The sequence below is a fragment of the Aulonocara sp. 'chitande type north' Nkhata Bay genome, linkage group LG12 (assembly GCF_057382095.1).
Source record: "Aulonocara sp. 'chitande type north' Nkhata Bay isolate Kocher_YH1m ecotype deep benthic linkage group LG12, A_spYH_male_GT1.1, whole genome shotgun sequence".
Taxonomy (NCBI): domain Eukaryota; kingdom Metazoa; phylum Chordata; class Actinopteri; order Cichliformes; family Cichlidae; genus Aulonocara; species Aulonocara sp. 'chitande type north' Nkhata Bay.
Window position 1 is genome coordinate 15,645,693 of NC_141355.1, and position 20,448 is coordinate 15,666,140.

A 20,448-nucleotide genomic window follows, 5' to 3' on the forward strand; every position below is an offset into this window, starting at 1 on the left:
AGCAGCTGGCTGGAAATTTTCAATCTGAATGAATTCAATCAGCAGAAAAACAAAAAACAAAAATGTGTGCATTCAGCAGCAGACACCGCTGCATCATTGAGTGCGTCAACACATTCACCCAACAGTTGCACTCCTCTTCTATTTTTATTCCAACAATGAATCTATCAAGGGGTACGGGCAATAATAGAATTGGGGGGTTTTGGCACAGCTGGGGATAAAATGCATTAGCTGCATAGCCAGGCACAAAATAATTTGCTCTCCAACTCTCTCCGCCTCTTCTTTCTATCCATCTCTATATCACAATCACATTTTTTTTTCTCCCGAGGCTTAACCCTCTCAGGAGCTTGGCCAATAAAACATTTCACAAGGCAGCTTCTCTCCTGCCTCTGAAAATAGATGGCAGATAGACAGATATAGTGCAGCCACACATGAAGTCAGCCGTTTCATTATTTTAATGTTTCACTGCCAGCCACTGAATACAATGAGGACTAGGCCTGCATGTAATGCGTCCATTAAGCCATTACCTTTGCCACTTCATTAAAGATCCCACTCACATTCCCCGCTCGCTCTAATCAAAAGCAGCACAGTATCCGGGATCAATTTTAATAAAATCCTTAACCTTGGCGGCAAAGAGGAAGCTTCTATCAAGTGGAACTTGGATAAAACAATTAGAAATAAAGTGTGACACGTAGACGGGTGAAGTGGTGTGATTTCCAACAGCTTGGGATCATGTGTTCTTTTTTTTTTTCCATATATTTTTATTGAAATTTTTTATAGTACAATACAAACAAATGTTGAACAACCTCACATTCACACATCCATCCATACATCAGACCTGCCTACATCACATTCAAATGTAGAAATGAGCATAGTTCTCACAGTAATACAAAAATACAATGGGTTAGGATAGACAAGATTTTCCCTTCCTTCCCTTCTTCTTTTCCTTCTTTTTCATAAATGTCCTTCACCTCCACTCCCTAAAATTTCCATATATGGCTTCCACATATTCACAAAGTCCCATTGTTTGCCCTTGGCAATATATGTCAGTCTTTCCAGGCCTAGAGAAACTGCAATTTCCTTCTTCCAGAGTCCCATGGAGGGAGCATCCATACTCCTCCAACATAGCGCAATGGCTCTTCTGGCTTGAAGTAGTCCATAGTCCAGTAATTTAGTTTTTTCCCCCGATTGCTTAAATTCCCTTGGATATATTCCAAGTACACAGAGTTTTCCTTTTAAAGGGATTTTTACCTTAAACACTTCGGACAGATATTTGATAACATCTTTCCAAAAGTCCTGGATTTTAGGACACTCCCATAGACAATGAAGAAGAGTTCCTTTTTCAACTAAACATTTAGTACAGATGGCCGGAATATCATTGGACATATGATGAAGCTTGACAGGTGTTATATAGGTTCTCATGAGCCATTTATATTGCAGTAGTTTAAAGCGTGTGTTTATTGTTTGTTTTTGTGCTTTTAAGCAAGCCTGGTTCCAGTCATTTTCATCTATGTCCTCTTGGATCTCCCTTCTCCAAGCATCCAGTTTATCTGCTGCTGAGTCTTTGGAGGAAAGCATCAGTAAATTATAATATATAGAGAGAAAACCTTTCCCTTTTGTATTCTTAATGCATACCTCCTCTATTTTTGTCAGTGGTGGAAGTTCAGCAATCCTTTGCAGTTTTGATGACAAATAGTTTTTCAATTGTAAATATTTAAAAAAGTGCTTTGGGGGTATTAAATATTTTTTACACAACTGATCAAATGTGAGCAGCATGCCATCTGCATATAGGTCTTTAATTTTTTTTAATGCCTTTATTTTTCCATATTTTAAATCCTCCATCACTTTTACCAGGCGTGAACTTTTCATTTCCCCAAATAGGGGTAAATTGCGAAAGCGATGGAGGATCGCCCACATATTTATGAGCTGCATGCCAAATTATAATTGTATTTTTCAAGAAAGGGTTCCTTGTATTTTTTTTAATGTCTTAGTGTCTGAAGAATATAGAGAAGTGTGTAAGGGAAGATCTGGAACAGATCTGGAATAGAGCACAGCATGTAATTGGAGCTCTGAAAACTGGCTCAAATTTGGTTTAGCCACAGTAACAGCACAGCTCGAGGCAGCGTTGGTCAGTTAACCACTTCAATCCAGACTGAAGCAGCTCAATAACTACTGGATGAACTGTTATGAATTGCATATCCGGAGGATGAGCGCTAGTGATTTGTCCCGAGAAAGGTGACTAGTAAAATGTCTTGAATGGCAGATTCTGTTTAGGTGTGCGAAACAAACATTGTGCGACAGAATGCTCCCACAGATTTATATACCTGAGGGCCACATCATCCCCGAGAGCTCCCAGTCATCTCTATCTTTTATTATGTCTCTGATGTGTGTCTGATGTCCCTGCAGGTTCAATCTTCCCTGCATACAGACCTTCAGACACCGTCTTCAAGATCACCTTCTGGCTCGGTTACTTCAACAGCTGCATCAACCCCATCATCTACCCATGCTCCAACCAGGAGTTTAAAAAAGCTTTCCAGAGTTTACTTGGAGTTCACTGTTTGAGGACGACTCCCAGACCACACCACCATCATCAGAGTCAGATGCAGGGTCACGGCCAGCCCCTCACCCTGGGCCTCGACAGCAGGGGGCCTCCTTCTCGGCTCAGCCCCTCCTCCTCCATGGCCCTCTCGAGAACTCCTTCCTCCAGGGACAGCCGGGAATGGAAGGTCTTTTCCGGAGCCCCCGCGGGCGATTCTGGACCAGCTGAAACGAGCAGAGCGAAAGTGGCCAAACTCTGCAATAAAAGCTTACATCGGACCTGCTGCTGCATCCTCAGGGCCAGGACTCCCACGCGGGAGTCCGGCTGCGCCCACCCCACCTCCACCAGAAACCTTCCCACCATTAAAATCCATCAGCTGTCCCTATCGGAAAAAGGAGAGCCAGTATAGCCACTGTATCGCTTCATCCATTTGTTATGAGTAGCCTTTCAAGGTCGCACATGAGAATAAATGCCCTTTTCCTCCGTTAACATCACAATGGAATGAGCTGGTGGTGAAATAATGGCTGCTTTTACATTTCAATTTCAAATTTCATCTCAGCTTTGAAAGCTTTCTGTGATTTTTTTTTAATCTTGATGTTATCACAAGAAAGCAGATTTTTAGCTTTGCACTGCAAGATACAGCTAATAAGGGAAACGATCAAATCTGGGAAGTGCTCGTATGAAGAAAAACCAAAAAGAGCAAAAGATTTTCTATATGTTTACACATTTTATATTCAAGAAAAGCAGTTGAAATGTCTAAAGCTGTGACGAGGGGGGCTCTTATATATTGCATGAGTTCGACAATAATTTCTGAAATGCTGATCAGTGGTGCTCCTGTTGTCTCCAGATTTTGCTTCCTGCTCCTGTGGTGAAATTGTTGCTTGTGTACTGCTCTGTACACAGTGGAAACCGAGAGACCTCACATACTTCTGTGTCACATACAATAAATTTGTAAGACATACTCCTAGCAAGGGATTCATGAGGACATTTTTGGACCTTTGTGTTATTTATTCTCTTTGTTTTCTTTTTCTTTTTAAAATGTTCTTTTTTCTGTCAAACTGGGTTTTATTTGCCTAATATATAGCCCCTCAGCATTTCTAGTTCATCTATTCACATTCCCACAATTACATGTACCTCTGAGCTGTGCCAGATGGATGTCTTAATATACTTGAGTGGAATTTTAACTGACCTTGTGGTTGCTGGCCTCAATCCTGACCGACTCCAAGCCTCTTAGAAAAATTTACCAGATTTAGCGATGTCATGATAAGTCACACACAGTCTCAGGCTTTCTTCTCTCAGTCTCTACTCTTTGTGTTTCTGTCCTTTTTTTTGGTTTTTGTTGGGGGGTTTTTTAGCCACATTTCACACAGAAAGAAGATCTTTGCTTTGGCCTTCGTCAGGTCTTCGGTGTGCGCTGTCTAGTGTACTTCTTCTTATGTGAGTGTTCAGTGGGAGTTCCAGACTGCAAAGTGTCTTTGTTTACGCAGAGGCATCAAAGGGCAAAGGACAACCTCTGCCAGCGCTATCGATTTGTTTTCTCACTCTGTAGCACCATGGTGTACTCTCTTTGTGGGTGCGAGGAGGAAGAGATGCGCTCGGCATCTTTAAGCCAGTCTTCCTCTCTGTACGCTGGAGTTCAGTCGTAAAAGGGGAGTCGACAGCTTTCAACCCCAGGGGAGGGACCCGGCAGTGCAGCCGGAGTGCTCATCTGTGTCCGAGCTGTCATTGACTGTGAACCTGTAAATCACACGTCCCTGCGCAGATGCCATTAGGAGTAGAGCTGCCAGCTCCAGCAATAACGTACAGATGGTACAGACGACCTAATTCACATCTCCCTCTGTTATCTCTCCATAGAGCCCTGGGATTATAAAGAAAAATCTCAACCAGCAAAATACCTGTGTGCAGCGCTTTATAAAGTTATACCATCTTCCAAATGCAATAGCTGCAATGAATACTATAATTAGAACTTAGGGGTTGTGGGAGTCAGACGCAGAGTGGAGCAGATCAAGAGCGATTCTCCTCTGTTTCACCAGAAACACCCACTGTTTTTATCCAGCAGCCTAACACCGTGTATTTAGGGTTAAATTCCAGGGTATGCCATCTTCGCTATTCTTTATTGTGCGTTTGCTCTGATAAACTGAAAAAAAGTGCAGACAATCACTACAATCACTGAACCTGAAGAGGGAATAAATGTAAGGCTTACTGCCTTCACTTACTTGTGGATGATGTTGTGGTCATGACAAATCAATTCTGGGAGGGATTGTGGTCTTATAATAGCACTGTCTGTTTCACTGGATTGACAGCAAAGCAAGTGCTGCTGATGACTCATGGTTGCACTTCCCCAAGAGGGTTTAGCTTTGTAAACTCCCTGATGTGTTTTTTTCTTCTTCTTCTTCCTTTCTAAAGCTTTCATCAGTGGGTGAAGATGTTGACATAAAAGGATTCCCCTCTCCGGTTTAATCAGTGCGCTCATCATGCTAAGTCCTAATTGGACAACTGTCAAACAGCCAGGGGCTTCACTCTACATGATCACAGAAGTTTTTAACTGATGTGAGCATTCAGTGTGACGGAGATGTCATGTTCGGTTCATTTTTGCTGGAAGCATCCCTGTGGGAAGAAGCGACTGAGGAGCTGGAACATAAAAGGAGAGTGAGAACCACAACCCTGTGGCTCCACCTAGTGTCTCACTGCCTCTCTGCATGCACGTCCACATAGATCCTTTTGCAAAGGATTGTTACAGAGTTGCACATCCTTAAAAAAGTCCCCGGAAACGATGGTACAATATATAAAAGCACTAGTCCCAGTGAATCAATTACAGTTAATTTATTTCAGGATATTTTAATCAGGAGATTTACTTAAGTAAAAGTATACAAGATAAAAACAAGCTGAAGGAAAAACCATTTTTAATTATAATAGAGTGAGAAATATTCACGTTAATTACAAATCATTGTTATTAATATTAATTAATTATCTAGAAAATTTCACCCCTGTTATTAAAGAGCCCTCAAAGTCACATTCTAATAATATTCATATGAACAGAAGATGGATAGTGTTTATTTTCACACCAAATGTAAGGCAGGTTTGCCAACTCTCTCCGTGTCACAATCTTTTGTCTTCTTACACTGCTGAAATAAATCTCACACTGAGTTAAATAAATAAATAAATAAAAATAATATTAATAAATGATTAAAGCCAGTCCATAATGAATTAATGTTTGGGTCAAAAGGCATATTTTAGTCTTAGCATCAGACACAATAGACACCAGATAATAAAAAAAAACTCAACTAAACTAAAAAATTATTTTTAATTAAATGTAATTAATTAAATTAAAGACGCCTGATTTGCCAGTGCTGGCACAGCCCTGCCTGCGAAAGGCTGTTTAATGAGACTCACCAGTGACTGTAGCCTAATCCTAGTTTGACAAAATGTTACCCTGAGGTGTTTTTGTTGCATCCAGCTGTTTGACTTTATTAGAAGTCTTTATTAACACTCACACAGTTGGGACCCCTGCTGTTCGTCTGCAAAGGAAGGCAGTTGCAGCCATCTTTGCATGTGAAATACTCAATCGATTATTCCCCACACAACGAAATAGCGTCAGTCAGAACCCAGCGGTGACTCATAATCTAATTTCCTGCAGCAGAGACAGGTGAACCGTTGCACGCACTGTTTTTTGGCCTCAGCTTGAGTGCTAAGTCTAATCAGAGTTTATTATTTAATCAGTTTTTCTGTCAAATTGCAAAGCAACTATTTGTTTGCAACAGTGCAAATGTTTTCCCATAACTATAGTGTGCTCTATAATCATTAGTATTTAAATTAAATGGTCTTTACTAGGCTTAAGGAAAATATAATATTATATAATTTGTATAATATATACAAATATGTAAGACAATGAAAACAATGAAAATACATTTTGTTATAATACAGGCTGCTGTAGTTGGATGAATTATAACACATGTACAGAATTCTTAGTGTAGCAAGTCATTAATTAACAATTTCAAGATCAACACAGGATACTTGAGGCATGGATAAACTGTTGGGGGTGTTTAGTATTATTGTGGTGGGTGGATTGGATTCCACAGAGCTGTAGTACCTACAGAGGGATAAAGCTGATGAGCCGTACTGTGGAGATATGGGAAAAATGTGACAATTAGCGAGCAGCAGCATGGCTTCACGCTGAGAAAGAGCACTACAGAAGATTTGTGACAGAAGGATAGCAGAAAGAGTGAAAGGAAAGGTTTACAAGATGGTAGTGATGTATGGATTGGAGATGGTAACACTGACAAAAAGACATGAGGCAAAGTCAGAGCAACCAGGATGGTCGAGATTAGACAGAATATCTCAGAGGGACAACTCAGGTTGAGAAGTCTGGACATGCAGAGAGGCCGAATAGCATTGGACAAATGGGGGATGACATCATTTTTTATGATGTCATCACCCAGGGAAAATGGGTAAGTGACGCAATGTTTTCATTACATCTTAAATAATAATAAGCGATGTGAAATTCCCTTTACTGGGACAGTGAAGGGAATTTTTGTCGTGTGGTTTCTAGTTCATGGAACTGTTGGATTTTCCTGAACGCCATTTTCCTCTCATCTGAGGGGAATCCACACTTGACCCTGTGTGGATTAGAGAAAATCCAACTTGCACACCCAGTTCTTGTTTTAAACTAATTTCCCCTGGAAAAAGAACTGTTGAAAGAAATTATTAAAAGCTCCAAATTGCCACGACATTCATGCTCAACACAAGTGTATGTAAACTGCTGCTTGGGATTACTTTGGACCAAAGAAGATGAAATAACTTCATTTATTTTCAATAATATTTTATAGATGAGGTGACATAATGTGTTTCTCTTCGCCTTGTCAGAGTCCTTCCAAGTGGTGGTGAGAGGAAGTGGATTCCTTCCCGCCCGAAATGTTGACAAAGTGCTGTGCAGCTTTCGAATCAACGACACCCTAACTAAGAGTAAGTGAAGCATTGCTTATCAGGGTGTTACCCCTTATTCACTGCATGAGCTATTTTATTACTATATAACATCATATCTGATTATGCTGTTAAACTATGACAAAGACGGCTGGAAAACACAGATGAGTGTGTGAGACGTTGTGAAATTCACCTAAATTACACCGGCCTGATTTTCCCAAAAGATAAACACTACTTGAGCCACACAGCTGGAGTCCTCGGTGATCAAACGAGCAGCCAGGTTTTATTTATGCTTTTTTTTTAAACACATGGTGTAATTTTATAGTCGGGAAAAAACATAAAAATTAAAACAGGAGATTAAGTTACTGTGACACCTGAAAGTCTGTTTGCGATGAAGCGTAAATGCTGACAGAAAACCTCTTTTTTGTTTTCTTTTGAAGGCTTTGGGAGTTTGAATTAAAAGACTTTGAAGGAGACGACGCCAAACCTCTTCTGAAACTGGTAAGTCTAGAACACTCACAAGTAATTTGGAGATTTCTTTTTTTACATAACCTCTGAACAAAACTGCACTGTAAATGTGTTTTCTGTTTCAGGTATGGGCAGTGAACAATATTAATAAAATAAGGGACATAGCCCGGATGCTCCTTAAATTTCCAGAGGCTATACCTCCTTAATTTCAGTGGGTCACATCTGACATACAATTAACAGTCCAGCTACAGTCTTGAAATATTTCTGTGGTGCTTTAAATATGTTTAAAAGATATTTAAATAGCCTTATTCTACAGAACACTTAAACTCCTCAGCATGATGAACGATTCCGTTTAAATTCTTAAAGACAAGAACCAGGAAGTTCTACTTAACAACATTGCAAACTTTGCACCAGTGCTGCTCAAGACGATTGCTGGTGTAGCAAAGAATCACGTATCCAATATCTTTAAGCCCCCTTCAAGTCTTCCAATGTTTGATGTTCTTCCAAATGAAGAACCTCCTTCAGACAGTCCTTCAACGCCCGATGTTCCACCAGTTGATAAACTTCCCTCTGAAAATGTGCCAGTGTTGAATGTTCTTCCCAGTGAGGAACTCCTTTCTGAAAGTTTGCCAGTGCCTAATGTTCCCTGTGAGGAACTTTCTGCTGAAACTGCATCCATGTCTGAGACAGCTGAGACAGAGGAGTCTGAAGACCTTAAAATCAAACAGAAGACAAAAAAAGGCTTCTTCCAAAAATTAAAAATTCTGTGCAGTTGCTGTGTCAGACCGAAAGAAACTGACTGACAGAGAAACTGAAATCAAATTAAAAAATATAATTAATTAAAAATAATATTTTTTGCACAAGTCTCCATCTATGATTAAAGATGATTTTCTTTCAGATGTTTATAAGAGTCTCTTACGGTTCTCTAAATACCTTCACAAGTGTTGTTAACATAACATACTGATGTTAATATTTATAATAGAATTTCAACTTAACTCTTAACATGTCAACAACAGTAAGTGAAACTGGTAAATAACACTAGAGAATGCATTTCCTGTAGAAAATGCAGTGTAAATGCTAATAGCTGAATGGTTTGAGCTGAATTTTTATAATTGCTGAATCTTTGGAAAACAATGTTTAATGATGTGAAATACACCGAGTCATTCACCTGACAGCCAAAGTGCAGAACTGAAATTCACACAGAAGAACAAACTAGCTGAACATGTTGAAAATGTACATAAGAAAAACTGTCTAATGACAGAAGAAAATGAACCCCATTCTAGAAAACATCTGAATGAATATTGAAAGCTCATATTCTTTAAATCACTGGGAGAGTGGAATTAAATGTCTGAACTCAAGAATCTCAAATAATTCTTGGATAATTATCCAAGACTGTAACTATGATCAAAACACTTTTTGAACCATGAGGGTCCCAAGGACTTGGTCTACACAACAGTGTGTTTTGTATTTTCCTGGTGTCAAAACATCTTTTATTTATTAGAAAAAAGAAAGAAGTCAGTACCACAGGTTTTATTTTTATTATTTTAATCCACTGAAGTCAACACAACCAAATGCTGACAGGATCGATGATTTCCTCCCAAACTCTGGTATCCTACAAAACATACATGAGCAGTAGTATCACACTAGGTGGAGAAGGGCAAACAACAGTGCTCAACATTACAACCCAACGACCATTATCAAGAAAGTTTCCCAAATGTAAATCACTTCACATTATAGCTTGGCATACAAAACCTACACTTTGACAAGGCAATGAGGAGGGGGGAAAAATCCAGTGTTTACAGTATGGCTGCACAACGCTGTGTGACCGATACGGTTACTAGCTTGAGTGAATCTGGTGTTGACAACGTCAGGCAGATAGATAGAGAGGAAGGAAAACGATATACCCGGTAATTCATTCACAACACTAACACCGAGAACAGTGGACACATCATCAGCACACTGTGTGGGGGGTTTCATGTACATACAGAAGCATTTCTTTTTTTCATCAGGTCTCAAAAAACAACTCATCGTTTCACATCTTTAAAGAGCCTTCATAGATACAGTGTGCTATCAATATCTTTACAGAACAGGCAGGCAAGTATTTCAACACATATCCTAAAACATACAGACAAATCTGTTACAAATAAAAAGTTGCAAGCTCACATACAGTTTCAACCATTTGGATTGTTACAGGTGCAAAACGTGTTCTGTTAAAACTGGGTAACTGGTGACTCGACCCCGGCTGCTGTTATTACAAAGCTTACACGACTGCTGTGACATCATCTGCACATATACAGCAATGGTCATATATATTTTTATATATATATTTATAGCACCAGGTGCAGAGAGGTTGTGGGCAAACCTTCCAATCGAGCTTCTTCGACTGACTATATCCTTAACCACATCCAGTGTTGCTATTATTGGAAGCTTTTTGCCCAGACAACCTATCAACCAACATGAGGGGAAAAAACGCGAGGAAGAAATGAGGGAAGAGTGTGTTTCTCAGGCAGAACACTAGCAATTTCTCCCCCGGGGTGAAGCTAAATGAGTGGTTTAACCCTAAAAATACCCTTTTCTTTTCCTTTCAGTGCAGTCAGCGTTTTCCAAAATGACTTAAAAATGTTAAAACATAAAACATCAAAAAGACAATATTTAAAAAAAAAATGGAAACAGAGTGCAACTATATCACTAAAGGAAGACATAGGTGAATTGCTCAGCTCAATACATGGCTTAAACTTAAAACCAAGCATAAATTCAAATACTGCAGACTTGAGGTGTTATTGAAAAACAATATTCTACTATCTAATTTCTCATTTCTGAACAAACAGTCTCATAACAGTAGAAACAGCATTGTTAACGGTGGCAACAGAGGCTCTGCTTTCAGCTAAAGATGGCTGATGTCTGAGAACCACCAAAACATTCTAATACGTGGAAAACGAACAGCGCAAGAAGAACAACCGCCAAAGGTTCCTGTTGCTAAAATATTCCTTGGGGTGACTTTTGGGTCAGCTTATTGAGCCAAGAGGGCAAATAAACAATCACATGCAGCTGAAAATATACAAAAAAATGTAAACAAATTAATTTCATCAATAATCAAACTGGCCGTGAAAACAGCATTAAAAAAAGAGCTGCTTCAATTCACTTGATCCTTCCTCGGTATTTAACTATCTCGAGACGGTGAAGCGAAATGGAATAGTGCTTTCTTTTTTCTTTGCATGAGGTGACGTGGTGGTATGTGTGAATATTAATAAATGGTGTGGGCTGCATAGGGGAGCCGGAGGTGATCAGCAAAGGGACGTGATGTGACATTTGTAAGAGCAGCCTCTGGTCCCGTGTGGCCCTGCGACCCCCCTCCCTGGCTATGTGGAGAAAAAGTGCTTAGCCGAGGCTGGTGATGTTAGCTTTTCCACCGGGAGGAGCCACGATGCGTTGAGTGGTGCGACGAGGAACGTTGTCATCAATTTGGGCGCCTAAAAATATTTTCGAATAAAATATTAGACAATCTAAATGGACAGCTGTGAAAAAAGGCAAACTGGCAGGTGTTCTGACTCACCAGACAGACTGAAGCCAGACTGGTGAAGGTTGCGCACAGGCTGGTGAGTAAACTGCTGTTGTTGCTGCTGCTGCTTGGCAGGGGAAGTCTTCACCGAGGAAACTGTGGACATCACCTTGGGAGTCACAGTCACCTCACAAACTGGCCCGTCGTACAGACCCCTCGGGACTCCTCGCAGCTCTGTGAGCTAAACATAATAACACGGTCATTCGTATTATAAGAATGAGGTCTCCGCAGCTGTGGCTGCTCCTTAGATACACGCACAGGACTCACCCTGCTGCGAGCTTTTATCCTCTTGTAAACGTGGTCCGGGAAGGGTTTACGGCCGATGTAGCGCCCACAGCCCTCCGTGGTGTGAAGGCTGCCCTCCTCCAACACAATCTTGCCCTGGCTGATCACCACCAGAGGACCTCCACGCACTTCTGTCCCCTCGAAGATGTTGTACTCCACAGCCTGGAACACGAAGAAGTTTTATGGTTTTACAAGATTAGCAGAAATCTCTTAAAAGTCCTAAATAAATATCTGAGGTACAGAAGCAAAAGTAAATTTCCCTGATATCTTATATTGCATCATATCGATTTTTTTTTTGTTTTGCCTGCTTTAATCCTTTCCCTCAAAAAGGCGACCATTTGACGACCTCCTCTGTACCTTAATGATGAGTTAGAATAGAATAGAATAGAATAGAATTCAACTTTATTGTCATTGCACATGCACAGGTACAGGGCAACGAAATGCAGTTTGCATCCATCCAGAAGTGCTTTAGTGATATAGATATATTACAATATATATTAGCAATAATATAGATATGTAAATATATTACAGAAATGGGTCTATTATGTTATAATGTACACGGTATGAAGTATGTTGTGAATATTCTATAACTATAAGTATGTACAGGCTGTAGTGAGTACAAGCTATGTACAGGATATGGACAGGATATAAATATGAAAAACTATACAGAATATGAAATAAATAACTTTACAGGAATCTGAGATATACAGTTATACAGAAATGGGAACTATGCAAGTTGTAAACAGTTGTAGGGTTAAAAATTATCGTATGTACAGAATGATTGTTTACACAGAGCTATACAGTAGTGCAGTTAAGGTAAGTGAGGGTGTAGATAGTTTCTACAGAGGCTATATAAAGTGCTAGTGGTTGTGAGTGGTGGTTCACTCCATGTTATTATTGTGTGTTTGAGGGTACAGTTGTCCATTGTGTGTGTGTGTGTATGTTCAGTCCATGAGTTAACGTGGGTCAGATGTCAGGAGGCAGAGTTCAGGAGTCTGACAGCTGTGGGGAAGAAGCTGTTCCGGTACCTGGTGGTCTTAGTCCGGAGGCTCCTGTAGCGCCTCCCAGAGGGCAGGAGGGTGAAGAGTCCATGTGATGGGTGACTGGGGTCTCTGATGATTTTCCCAGCCCTTTTCAGACACCGCTTCCTGTAGATGTCTTTTATGGCAGGAAGTGGTGCTCCGGCGATGCGCTGGGCAGTTTTCACGACCCTCTGCAACGCCTTCCGGTCCGAGGCAGAGCAGTTCCCGTACCAGACTGTTATACAGTTGGTCAGGATGCTCTCGATGGTGCAGCAATAGAAGTTCACCAGGATGTCTGAGGACAGGTGGTTCTTCCTCAGAGTCCTCAAGAAGAAGAGGCGCTGGTGAGCCTTCTTGACCAGCTTGGAGCAGTTGGTCGTCCAGGTGAGATCCTCGGAGATGTGGACTCCCAGGAACTTGAAGCTGCTCACACGCTCCACAGCCGTCCCCTTAATGTGGATGGGTGGATGTGGGTCAGCATTCCTCCTGTAGTCCACGATGAGCTCCTTGGTCTTCTCGGTGTTAAGCAGCAGGTTGTTTGTGTCGCACCACTCAGCCAGACGATCCACCTCCTCCCTGTAGGCGGCCTCCTCGTTGTCACTGATGAGGCCAATCACCGTGGTGTCATCTGCAAACTTAATGATGGTGTTGGAACCATCAGCAGGTCTGCAGTCGTGGGTGAAGAGGGAGTAGAGGAAAGGGCTCATCACACAGCCTTGTGGTACACCGGTGTTCATTGTGATGGTAGATGAGCAGTGGTTATCCAGCCGGACATGTTGGGGGCGGTTGGTCAGGAAGTCCAGTAACCATTTGCAGATGAGGGAACTGATACCCAGGTCTGTCAGTTTCCTGATGAGTTGTGAGGGGTGGATTGTATTGAATGCTGAACTGAAGTCTATAAACAGCATTCTGGCGTAGGTGTTGTTGTTGTCCAGGTGTGAGAGGACAGAGTGCAGTGCGATGGAGACTGCATCCTCTGTGCTCCTGTTCTGGCGGTATGCGAATTGGTGGGGGTCCAGGGTGGGGGGGAGACAGGATTTGAAGTGTGCTAGGACCAGCTGCTCTAAGCACTTAGTGATGATGGGGGTGAGTGCTACTGGGCGGTAGTCATTGAGGCAAGATGGGTTGGAGTTTTTGGGTATCGGGACGATGGAGGTGGATTTGAAGCAGGCCGGTACCACAGCGTGGGCCAAGGACAGGTTGAATATGTCTGTCAGCACTCCTGCAAGCTCCTCAGAACACGCTCTGAGAACACGCCCGGGGATGCCATCGGGACCTGCAGCCTTGTGGACATTGATCCTGCTCAGCACCGCTCCTACATCGGTGGGGGAGAGAGTCAGAGGTTGGTGGTCTGGCGTCACGTCTGCTTTGGTTGTGGTTGTGGGGTTCCCTCGCTCAAAACGAGCATAAAAGTTGTTGAGCTCATTGAGGAAGGAGACATCAGAGGATGCGGGGGAGGGTTTGGTGGTCCTGTAGTCTGTAATGGTCTGGAGTCCTTGCCACAGTTTTAGTATATATCAATAAAAATGTGGTTTCCGGGTTTTTCCAAGAGTTACTTCTGATGTACACCCAGTCTATAAGCACAACTGAAATATGACAGAAACCCCTCAGCTGAGAGCTTTAAGTCAAGTTGGCTTCAAGGGGTAAACAGTTAACAAGATGCCATTTAGTATAGTGAACAGTGCAACAAGTCATTTTTTAAATTTAAAATTTGCATAATAAAACAGAGGATATATTTGAAGCTTATTTTTCACTCAGATTCCTTGTTATTCTCTATCTTTTGTCACTCCTGCCTGTTAATACCATATTAGTACCTCACTTGCTAACACAGACCAGGCTCAGCATGCAAAGAGCATTTGAGCTTAAGAATTAGGTCACATTATGTATAAGACACACAAATGACTAAATATATTGGGAATCAAGAGTCGTAACAAGCTATGTAAATATCTGACCAGGTTGTGGCTCTTAGCTGAGATGATCTTAGTGACGTCTGGGTCCCACAACACAAGGTCGGCATCGGACCCCACGGCGATGCGGCCTTTGCGGGGGTACAGGTTGAAGATCTTGGCCGCGTTAGTGCTGGTCACTGCCACAAACTGGTTTTCATCCATCTTTCCGGTCACCTTTAGTGACACGACAACAGATCGCTTAATTTCAGTGAGTGTAAACATGCGGCGAGGTTTGCCGGGGATTTTGCTTTATGTTCCAAATTTTCTGGAATGCGTGAAAAGTGGGTCACATTAAGCTCACCACACATTTGTCCCAGATTAGGGACATCCTCTCCTCGGTGCCGTTGGTTCCCTCTGGGATGAGGGAGAAGTTATCTTTGCCTACCGCACGCTGAGAAGTTTGGAAAGTACAGTGAGCACTTCCGGTCACCTGCAAGTCCCCGCTACATAAGAAACAAAGCGAGATATCCTTCATGTGTGTGATGTGTAATGTGCCATTTTAGATTAATTCATCCGAAAATGTTTGAAATGTAACATTTTTATTAAGGCTGCTCATGGAAATGTTATGATTATCTGCTGTCATCAGGTGTTCGATAATAAATGTGATTACAGATACAGCTGAAAATTCAAATGCAGCACACAGCTGTAACATCTGTCAAATCACTGCGTTACAGCTGTTTATGTCCTAGCTTAAAGCACCTACCATGACAGCAGGGAGTTGAGGTAGTCGGGGGTGGTTGGATCAGGACTAAGTGGTGGAGAAGTGACAAAGGCTGCTGCCTTGGCCCAGTTCTTACTCCAGTAATGAGTACCATCTGTGCCCAAGCTAGCAGAGATGGGCTCTCCGTAAACCACAGCACCTGCAGGAGCAGACAGGATGATGTCAACGCTACGTGTCAGGAATACAAGCAGAGTAAAAAAAGAGAAAGTATTTTTATAAGTTTCTCTTCTTACCCCTTTTTCTAGCCAGAGCAATGACATCAGCAGCACTCTTGCTCATCACCTTGGTGATGTAGAGGGGACAGTTGGTCTGATTGGCGATGGTGACAGCACGATTGACCGCCTCGGCCTCTACCTGCGGATAATGAGGTGAGACACAGGTGATTCTTCTGTTCCACACTATATCCAGGCTGTCGCTTGTCACTCTTAGACATCATCAGTCTTACCTCCTCGGGGCGGCTGAGCACGTGACCTTCAGGTCCTGTGATCCCCAGCTCTAGAATACGTCTCTGCTCCTAAAACATCCACAAAAACATTATTATCAAATACTGAAGTATCTGGTTTGACATCACTGACTTTATAAGGGGCTACGTTACCTCTGCAATGATGTCTCCATTCTCAGCATGAACCTGGGCAATGGCTCCGAGATCTCTGATGACACTGAACACCTCGTAGATCTACAAGAACATGGAGAAAAGTGGTCGAGCTCATTGGGGGGGTGGGGGTCATTTATACCAAAGACATCTAAAAGCCTACAAAACATGTGCTGTGACAGACGACTCAGCAGAGATCCCAGCAGCCAAGCATACCTGAGAGTCAGAAAGTTGGAAAACATCCTTATAAGCCAAATAGACCAGGAAAGAGTTGACACCTGAAGGAAGAAAACTTATGAGAGAAAACAGCCAAAAGGTGGAATAAAGAGAGCAAAAGAGGGAAAAACCCAAAGCGAAGGGAGGAAGTAAAAAAACCAAAAGGATAAAAAAAAAATTGCACAGCAAAAATTTTAGGTTATTGCAGGTTGATTTTCTTTCCTACGCAGTCAGAGAACCACTTTTTACAACAGGGAAATGGCAACATTTCACCACCCCAGTAAAAAGTCAGATAAGTCTAAGATTTTGAGCCGTACGTGGGAGACATGAGCTGAGTACAACTCCGACTACATACCATGGTCCTTCACTAAAGTCTCCATCTCTTCCTGGTTGCCTTTGTTCCACTCTGTGATGTCCACATGCAGAGAATAGTCACAGCAAGACTTGCTGTCAGCCCACTCTCTCCACTGTGTGAAGGCAGCAACCAGGCTGACGCCAGGCTCCGGCACCACATGGTCAACTATAGAATACAAACAAGCAGGTCTGATTTCATGTGCACAAGCAAACTGTTAAATTAAATCATACGCTTGATGGCATTCACATCTGCAATGTCATAATCCCCAAAACAACATCGCTGTATGTGTAAACTGGCTGAAAATACACGAGCAAGTCTGTCTGATGTGTCACATACTGATCATGGTTGTCCCCCCAGCCAGGGCCGCCCTGGTACCCTGGTAGAAATCATCCGCAGCCACCATGCCTCGGTCAGGCATCTGGAATCGGGTGTGCACGTCAATACCCCCGGGCATCACCATTCTTCCATGAGCCTCAATGATTTTAACTCCACCAGGAACAATAAGGTTGTCTCCAATTTGCCTCAATGAGACAAACAAAAAGAAAAAAATCAGGCATAAAGAAGTGAATGAAGTTACAAAAAGCAAAAGCAGAAAAAGAAGGACTTACTTGATGACTCCATCTTCCATGTAGATATCAGCCAAAAACGACTGATCATCGTTCACTATCTTCGCCCCTTTGATCAGAAGGCGGTCACTCTGAAAGGATGAGACAGCATTTTCTCAGCATTAGCTAAACCAAGCAATAAATATTTTATTTTAACTTCCAGCAGCCAGCAGTTTGATCCATGACTCAACAGAAAATCTTTTACCCACAAACACAGTTTTAGAAAAGAAGAGTGACCGAAGCTAAAGCTGTGAATATTTCCCAGATTGCTCAAAGTCTCATGCAAAGCATGGCTTGATCCATACCAATCCTCAACCTGTCTACATGATGACTAGGATTAATTTAGTAGACTTATTCATGCATAACAGACACATCATTTGAAGAGAGGGAAAGATTCTTAGCGCAGGCTCTTGAGTGACACAATTACCTCCACCTGAATGAGATGAAAGGAAAGCATAACAGGCTGGCCTACTTCTCCTAAAGGCTTTCTGGGGTCTCCGAAGATATAAAAAAACGTTTTGCAGCAAAACTCACAGCAGGAAACACTCAGTGTGTCCAGCTTTACAGACTGCAGGAAGCATTAAGTGTACAGGGCATGGCTGACATGATCTCACAAACCACTGCGCTGACATAAGTGGGTCATTTAACCTGTGTCCTTTCTGTGCCCGAGTGGTCAGCAGCTAGTGTACTGAGCTTGCGGTATACACATACAATATCAAATGTAGTCCTCAACTTCCAAAATGAATGTGCCAACATCTAAATCATATATCAGATGCTGATCATTACCATAAACTCCAAAATAAGAAAAAGCAACATCTTCATCTTTTATGCATCAATTATCAGACAATTACCACACAAATATATTGGGTAGCCAGAATCGAAACTATCGGAAATATTAGCTATTTGCTGATCCATCGTTTCAGCATTTAGAATCACGGATATGTTAAAGTTAAAAAGCAAAGAGAAGATGAAAGAAACACCCTTCAATTATTTGTTTGCATAGTTTGTCCAACAGATGGCGCTAAGGAACTTCCCTCCTGGCAACGCATCCTTAAAATGCACAAAAAGGGTACTCTGTTTCACCTTGGTGTGTCTGAAAGGAAAACTATATCAGAGGATATACCATAACTTTAAGTCATTGTTTTAAATAAAAAGCATTTGTTTGACCCTAATCTTAGTTTTGTGTTTTGTTTTTTAATTAAAGACAAAAGCCGTTGGCATGTCTCTTTTAATATTACTGTGTAATAACCATGAATCAACTATTAACAGACAAATTCTGGATATTGATGGATATGACACAGTTAGAGATTACAAAGAAAAATTAAAAAAGACCTATACAAGAGCCAAACTCTATAAAAGAACACACAGCCTCAATCAAAATCAAGCTGTGCGACAAACAACTGCACCTCAATATGGTGCTAGCAGAGGTTAAGTTGCTGTGAAACTCTTAAGGCACATTCTTCAAAGGACTGCTATTATTCCTGCTTTAGTGTGCTTTGAACAAATTCAGCTAGTGCTTTTCAGACTAACCTTGGCATTTTGTTTAAAGCTTTGCAGAGTGAAACTATCTAGTTCATTCACTCCAGACTAATAGGTGGTGTTGTACTGAGTGTGAAAGCCTGGGAAAGGCTGGCTGTAGAGTTGCTGCTGTCTGCATGGCGTGTCTGGGATGTCAGACTCGTGTGTTTATGACCCTGGATCGACCTGCGAAGGACCTGACAACCATCTGTATGAAACACAGCCAGTACATAAAAGATTTTGATGTGATTAAGTGATCAAACATAAAGCTGCTGAGTCTATATGCTGCAGAATCAGCCCTCTTGCTGCATGATGAAAGCATAGGGTTTGGATGGGAGCTGTGCAATGACCTACTTTGCGAGTGAGGTTTTACTTCTTTTAACTATCACAGCAAGCCTGCTGCATTCCCCCTAATGATTATGTGTGGTCTGGGTGAAGAGCTGCACCATAAATCAAAGCAAAATTAATGTATATTAGCAAATCAGGATCTGTAGCAATATTTGACTGAATATGAATCAGGATTTTTTTAAATCCATAAACAAGAAAGAAAGACAACAAAAAAACACATAGTCCACTGAAGAGGGCAGGCATGGTGGATGCTGGAGGATAGAAGGTGGAAGATGAAAAACGACACAGTGAGGGAATCTGTGTCTAAACCTGTTAACTACACCCTTCAGGCTGAGGATGCTCTGAGAGAATAAGGGCTAATAATGGCAGCTAAATGACCTGATCTGAGTATTCATTACAGAGAAAAAATTGTAAGACCCAGATTTCAAATGAGGAATTGTTAAAAGGCTTGCACACTAGCTGGTTACCATCCCAGGCTGTCGGTATGTGGAGCTGGGCTGCTGCTGCTGCTGCTGTTGACAGCGTCAGTGTAAATGGATGGATAAGCGCTGGCTAGCTTTTGGTCTAAACTGTGAAGCTCACCGTACCCTTTATACACCCTTTATACACCTCCACTGCAGGACAGATATGATAAAATAAAACAAAACTCACTGTAATTCGTGGGATGTTCTTCTTTCCTTGGTACCCCGACATTTTGAAGCTCTCTCCGACACGGGTGCCCCCTGCCTCTTGGCTAACGCTAGCTAGCGAGACTGGAAAACCTCAGCTACCAATGAAAGGATGAATGGATGCTCCGCTTGTTGGCCAGTCGACGCCCTGAGAGAACAATGCCTCTGTCTGAAAATGTCTCTATATATGAAGTCAAGTTCGCAGCGTGCGGCCTAAAAACAGCAGCCTAAAACGACAAGTTGTACCTCTGTCTCGCACTCGTAGACCTTGATTCACTCCTATAACGGGTCCCTGAAACCCAGACGAGCTCGAAGGAGAGGAGGGCCACAATGAGGAACGGCGCATGCGCACTGCCCCGCCCTGCTCTGCTTTAGCTCCATGTTTCTGTCCTGATGTGATACATGCAGTTTGGAGGCGAAATATGTTTTGCACAACCTGTTAGATCAGACGGACACGTCAGGGGATAAAAGGAGTACTTTAACAAAAAGATTAATCTCCTGATCTAGAAGTTGAACAGTTTATACAACTGCTCATATGAAAGGCTACTCTTCTCACAACAGCATTTTGGCACTGGATTTACAGTTTGTGACATACCATGCATTGATTGTTGTATGGATAAACTTTTGATAACTATAACCAGTAGAGCTACAGTGGGGGAAATAATTATTTGATCCCTTGCTATGTT

General features: G+C 41.9%; 2 protein-coding genes and 1 long non-coding RNA gene across 5 annotated transcripts in view; 1 reads left to right on the forward strand and 2 right to left on the reverse strand.

Moving 5' to 3' along the window:
* The window catches only part of adra1aa (adrenoceptor alpha 1Aa), a 42,664-nt gene extending 30,410 nt beyond the window's left edge, over positions 1–12,254 (forward strand). For both annotated transcript variants that reach the window (XM_086313802.1, XM_086313801.1), the window contains 3 exons: positions 2,404–7,498; positions 7,897–7,957; positions 8,050–12,254. In XM_086313802.1, the coding sequence (XP_086169928.1) occupies positions 2,404–2,945 (542 nt within the window). In that variant the 3' untranslated portion in view covers positions 2,946–7,498; positions 7,897–7,957; positions 8,050–12,254. The remainder of the gene's footprint in view (positions 1–2,403; positions 7,499–7,896; positions 7,958–8,049) is intronic.
* Positions 933–4,172, reverse strand: LOC147317128 (uncharacterized). Its single transcript, XR_015131807.1, has 2 exons — positions 3,726–4,172; positions 933–2,760 (listed from the first exon to the last, which is right to left on the reverse strand). It is a non-coding gene; the product is annotated as an uncharacterized LOC147317128 (long non-coding RNA).
* On the reverse strand, positions 9,453–20,108 carry dpysl2a (dihydropyrimidinase like 2a). Of its 2 annotated transcripts, XM_086313800.1 has the most exons (15): positions 20,009–20,108; positions 19,746–19,910; positions 17,232–17,320; positions 16,960–17,144; positions 16,624–16,788; positions 16,269–16,330; positions 16,056–16,136; positions 15,906–15,974; positions 15,694–15,814; positions 15,443–15,599; positions 15,041–15,182; positions 14,743–14,913; positions 11,751–11,930; positions 11,478–11,664; positions 9,453–11,394 (listed from the first exon to the last, which is right to left on the reverse strand). In XM_086313800.1, the coding sequence occupies exons 2-15, from the start codon at positions 19,785–19,787 to the stop codon at positions 11,303–11,305; spliced, it is 1,743 nt and encodes a 580-aa protein (XP_086169926.1). In that variant the 5' UTR covers positions 19,788–19,910; positions 20,009–20,108; the 3' UTR covers positions 9,453–11,302. The 2 variants fall into 2 exon arrangements, with proteins under 2 accessions (XP_086169926.1, XP_086169925.1); XM_086313799.1 differs by having other exon boundaries at positions 19,746–20,090.
* Positions 20,109–20,448: the final 340 nt, after the last annotated feature.

Coding starts and splice junctions, on each gene's coding strand:
- dpysl2a (XM_086313800.1), bottom strand. CDS start 19,787: ATGTCGGGGTACCAAGGAAAGAAGAACATCCCACGAATTACA. Junction 15,183..15,442: donor CTCAACTCCCTGCTGTCATG/GTAGGTGCTTTA, acceptor TTTCTTATGTAG/CGGGGACTTGCAGGTGACCG. Junction 11,395..11,477: donor GTCTGGCTTCAGTCTGTCTG/GTGAGTCAGAAC, acceptor AAATATTTTTAG/GCGCCCAAATTGATGACAAC.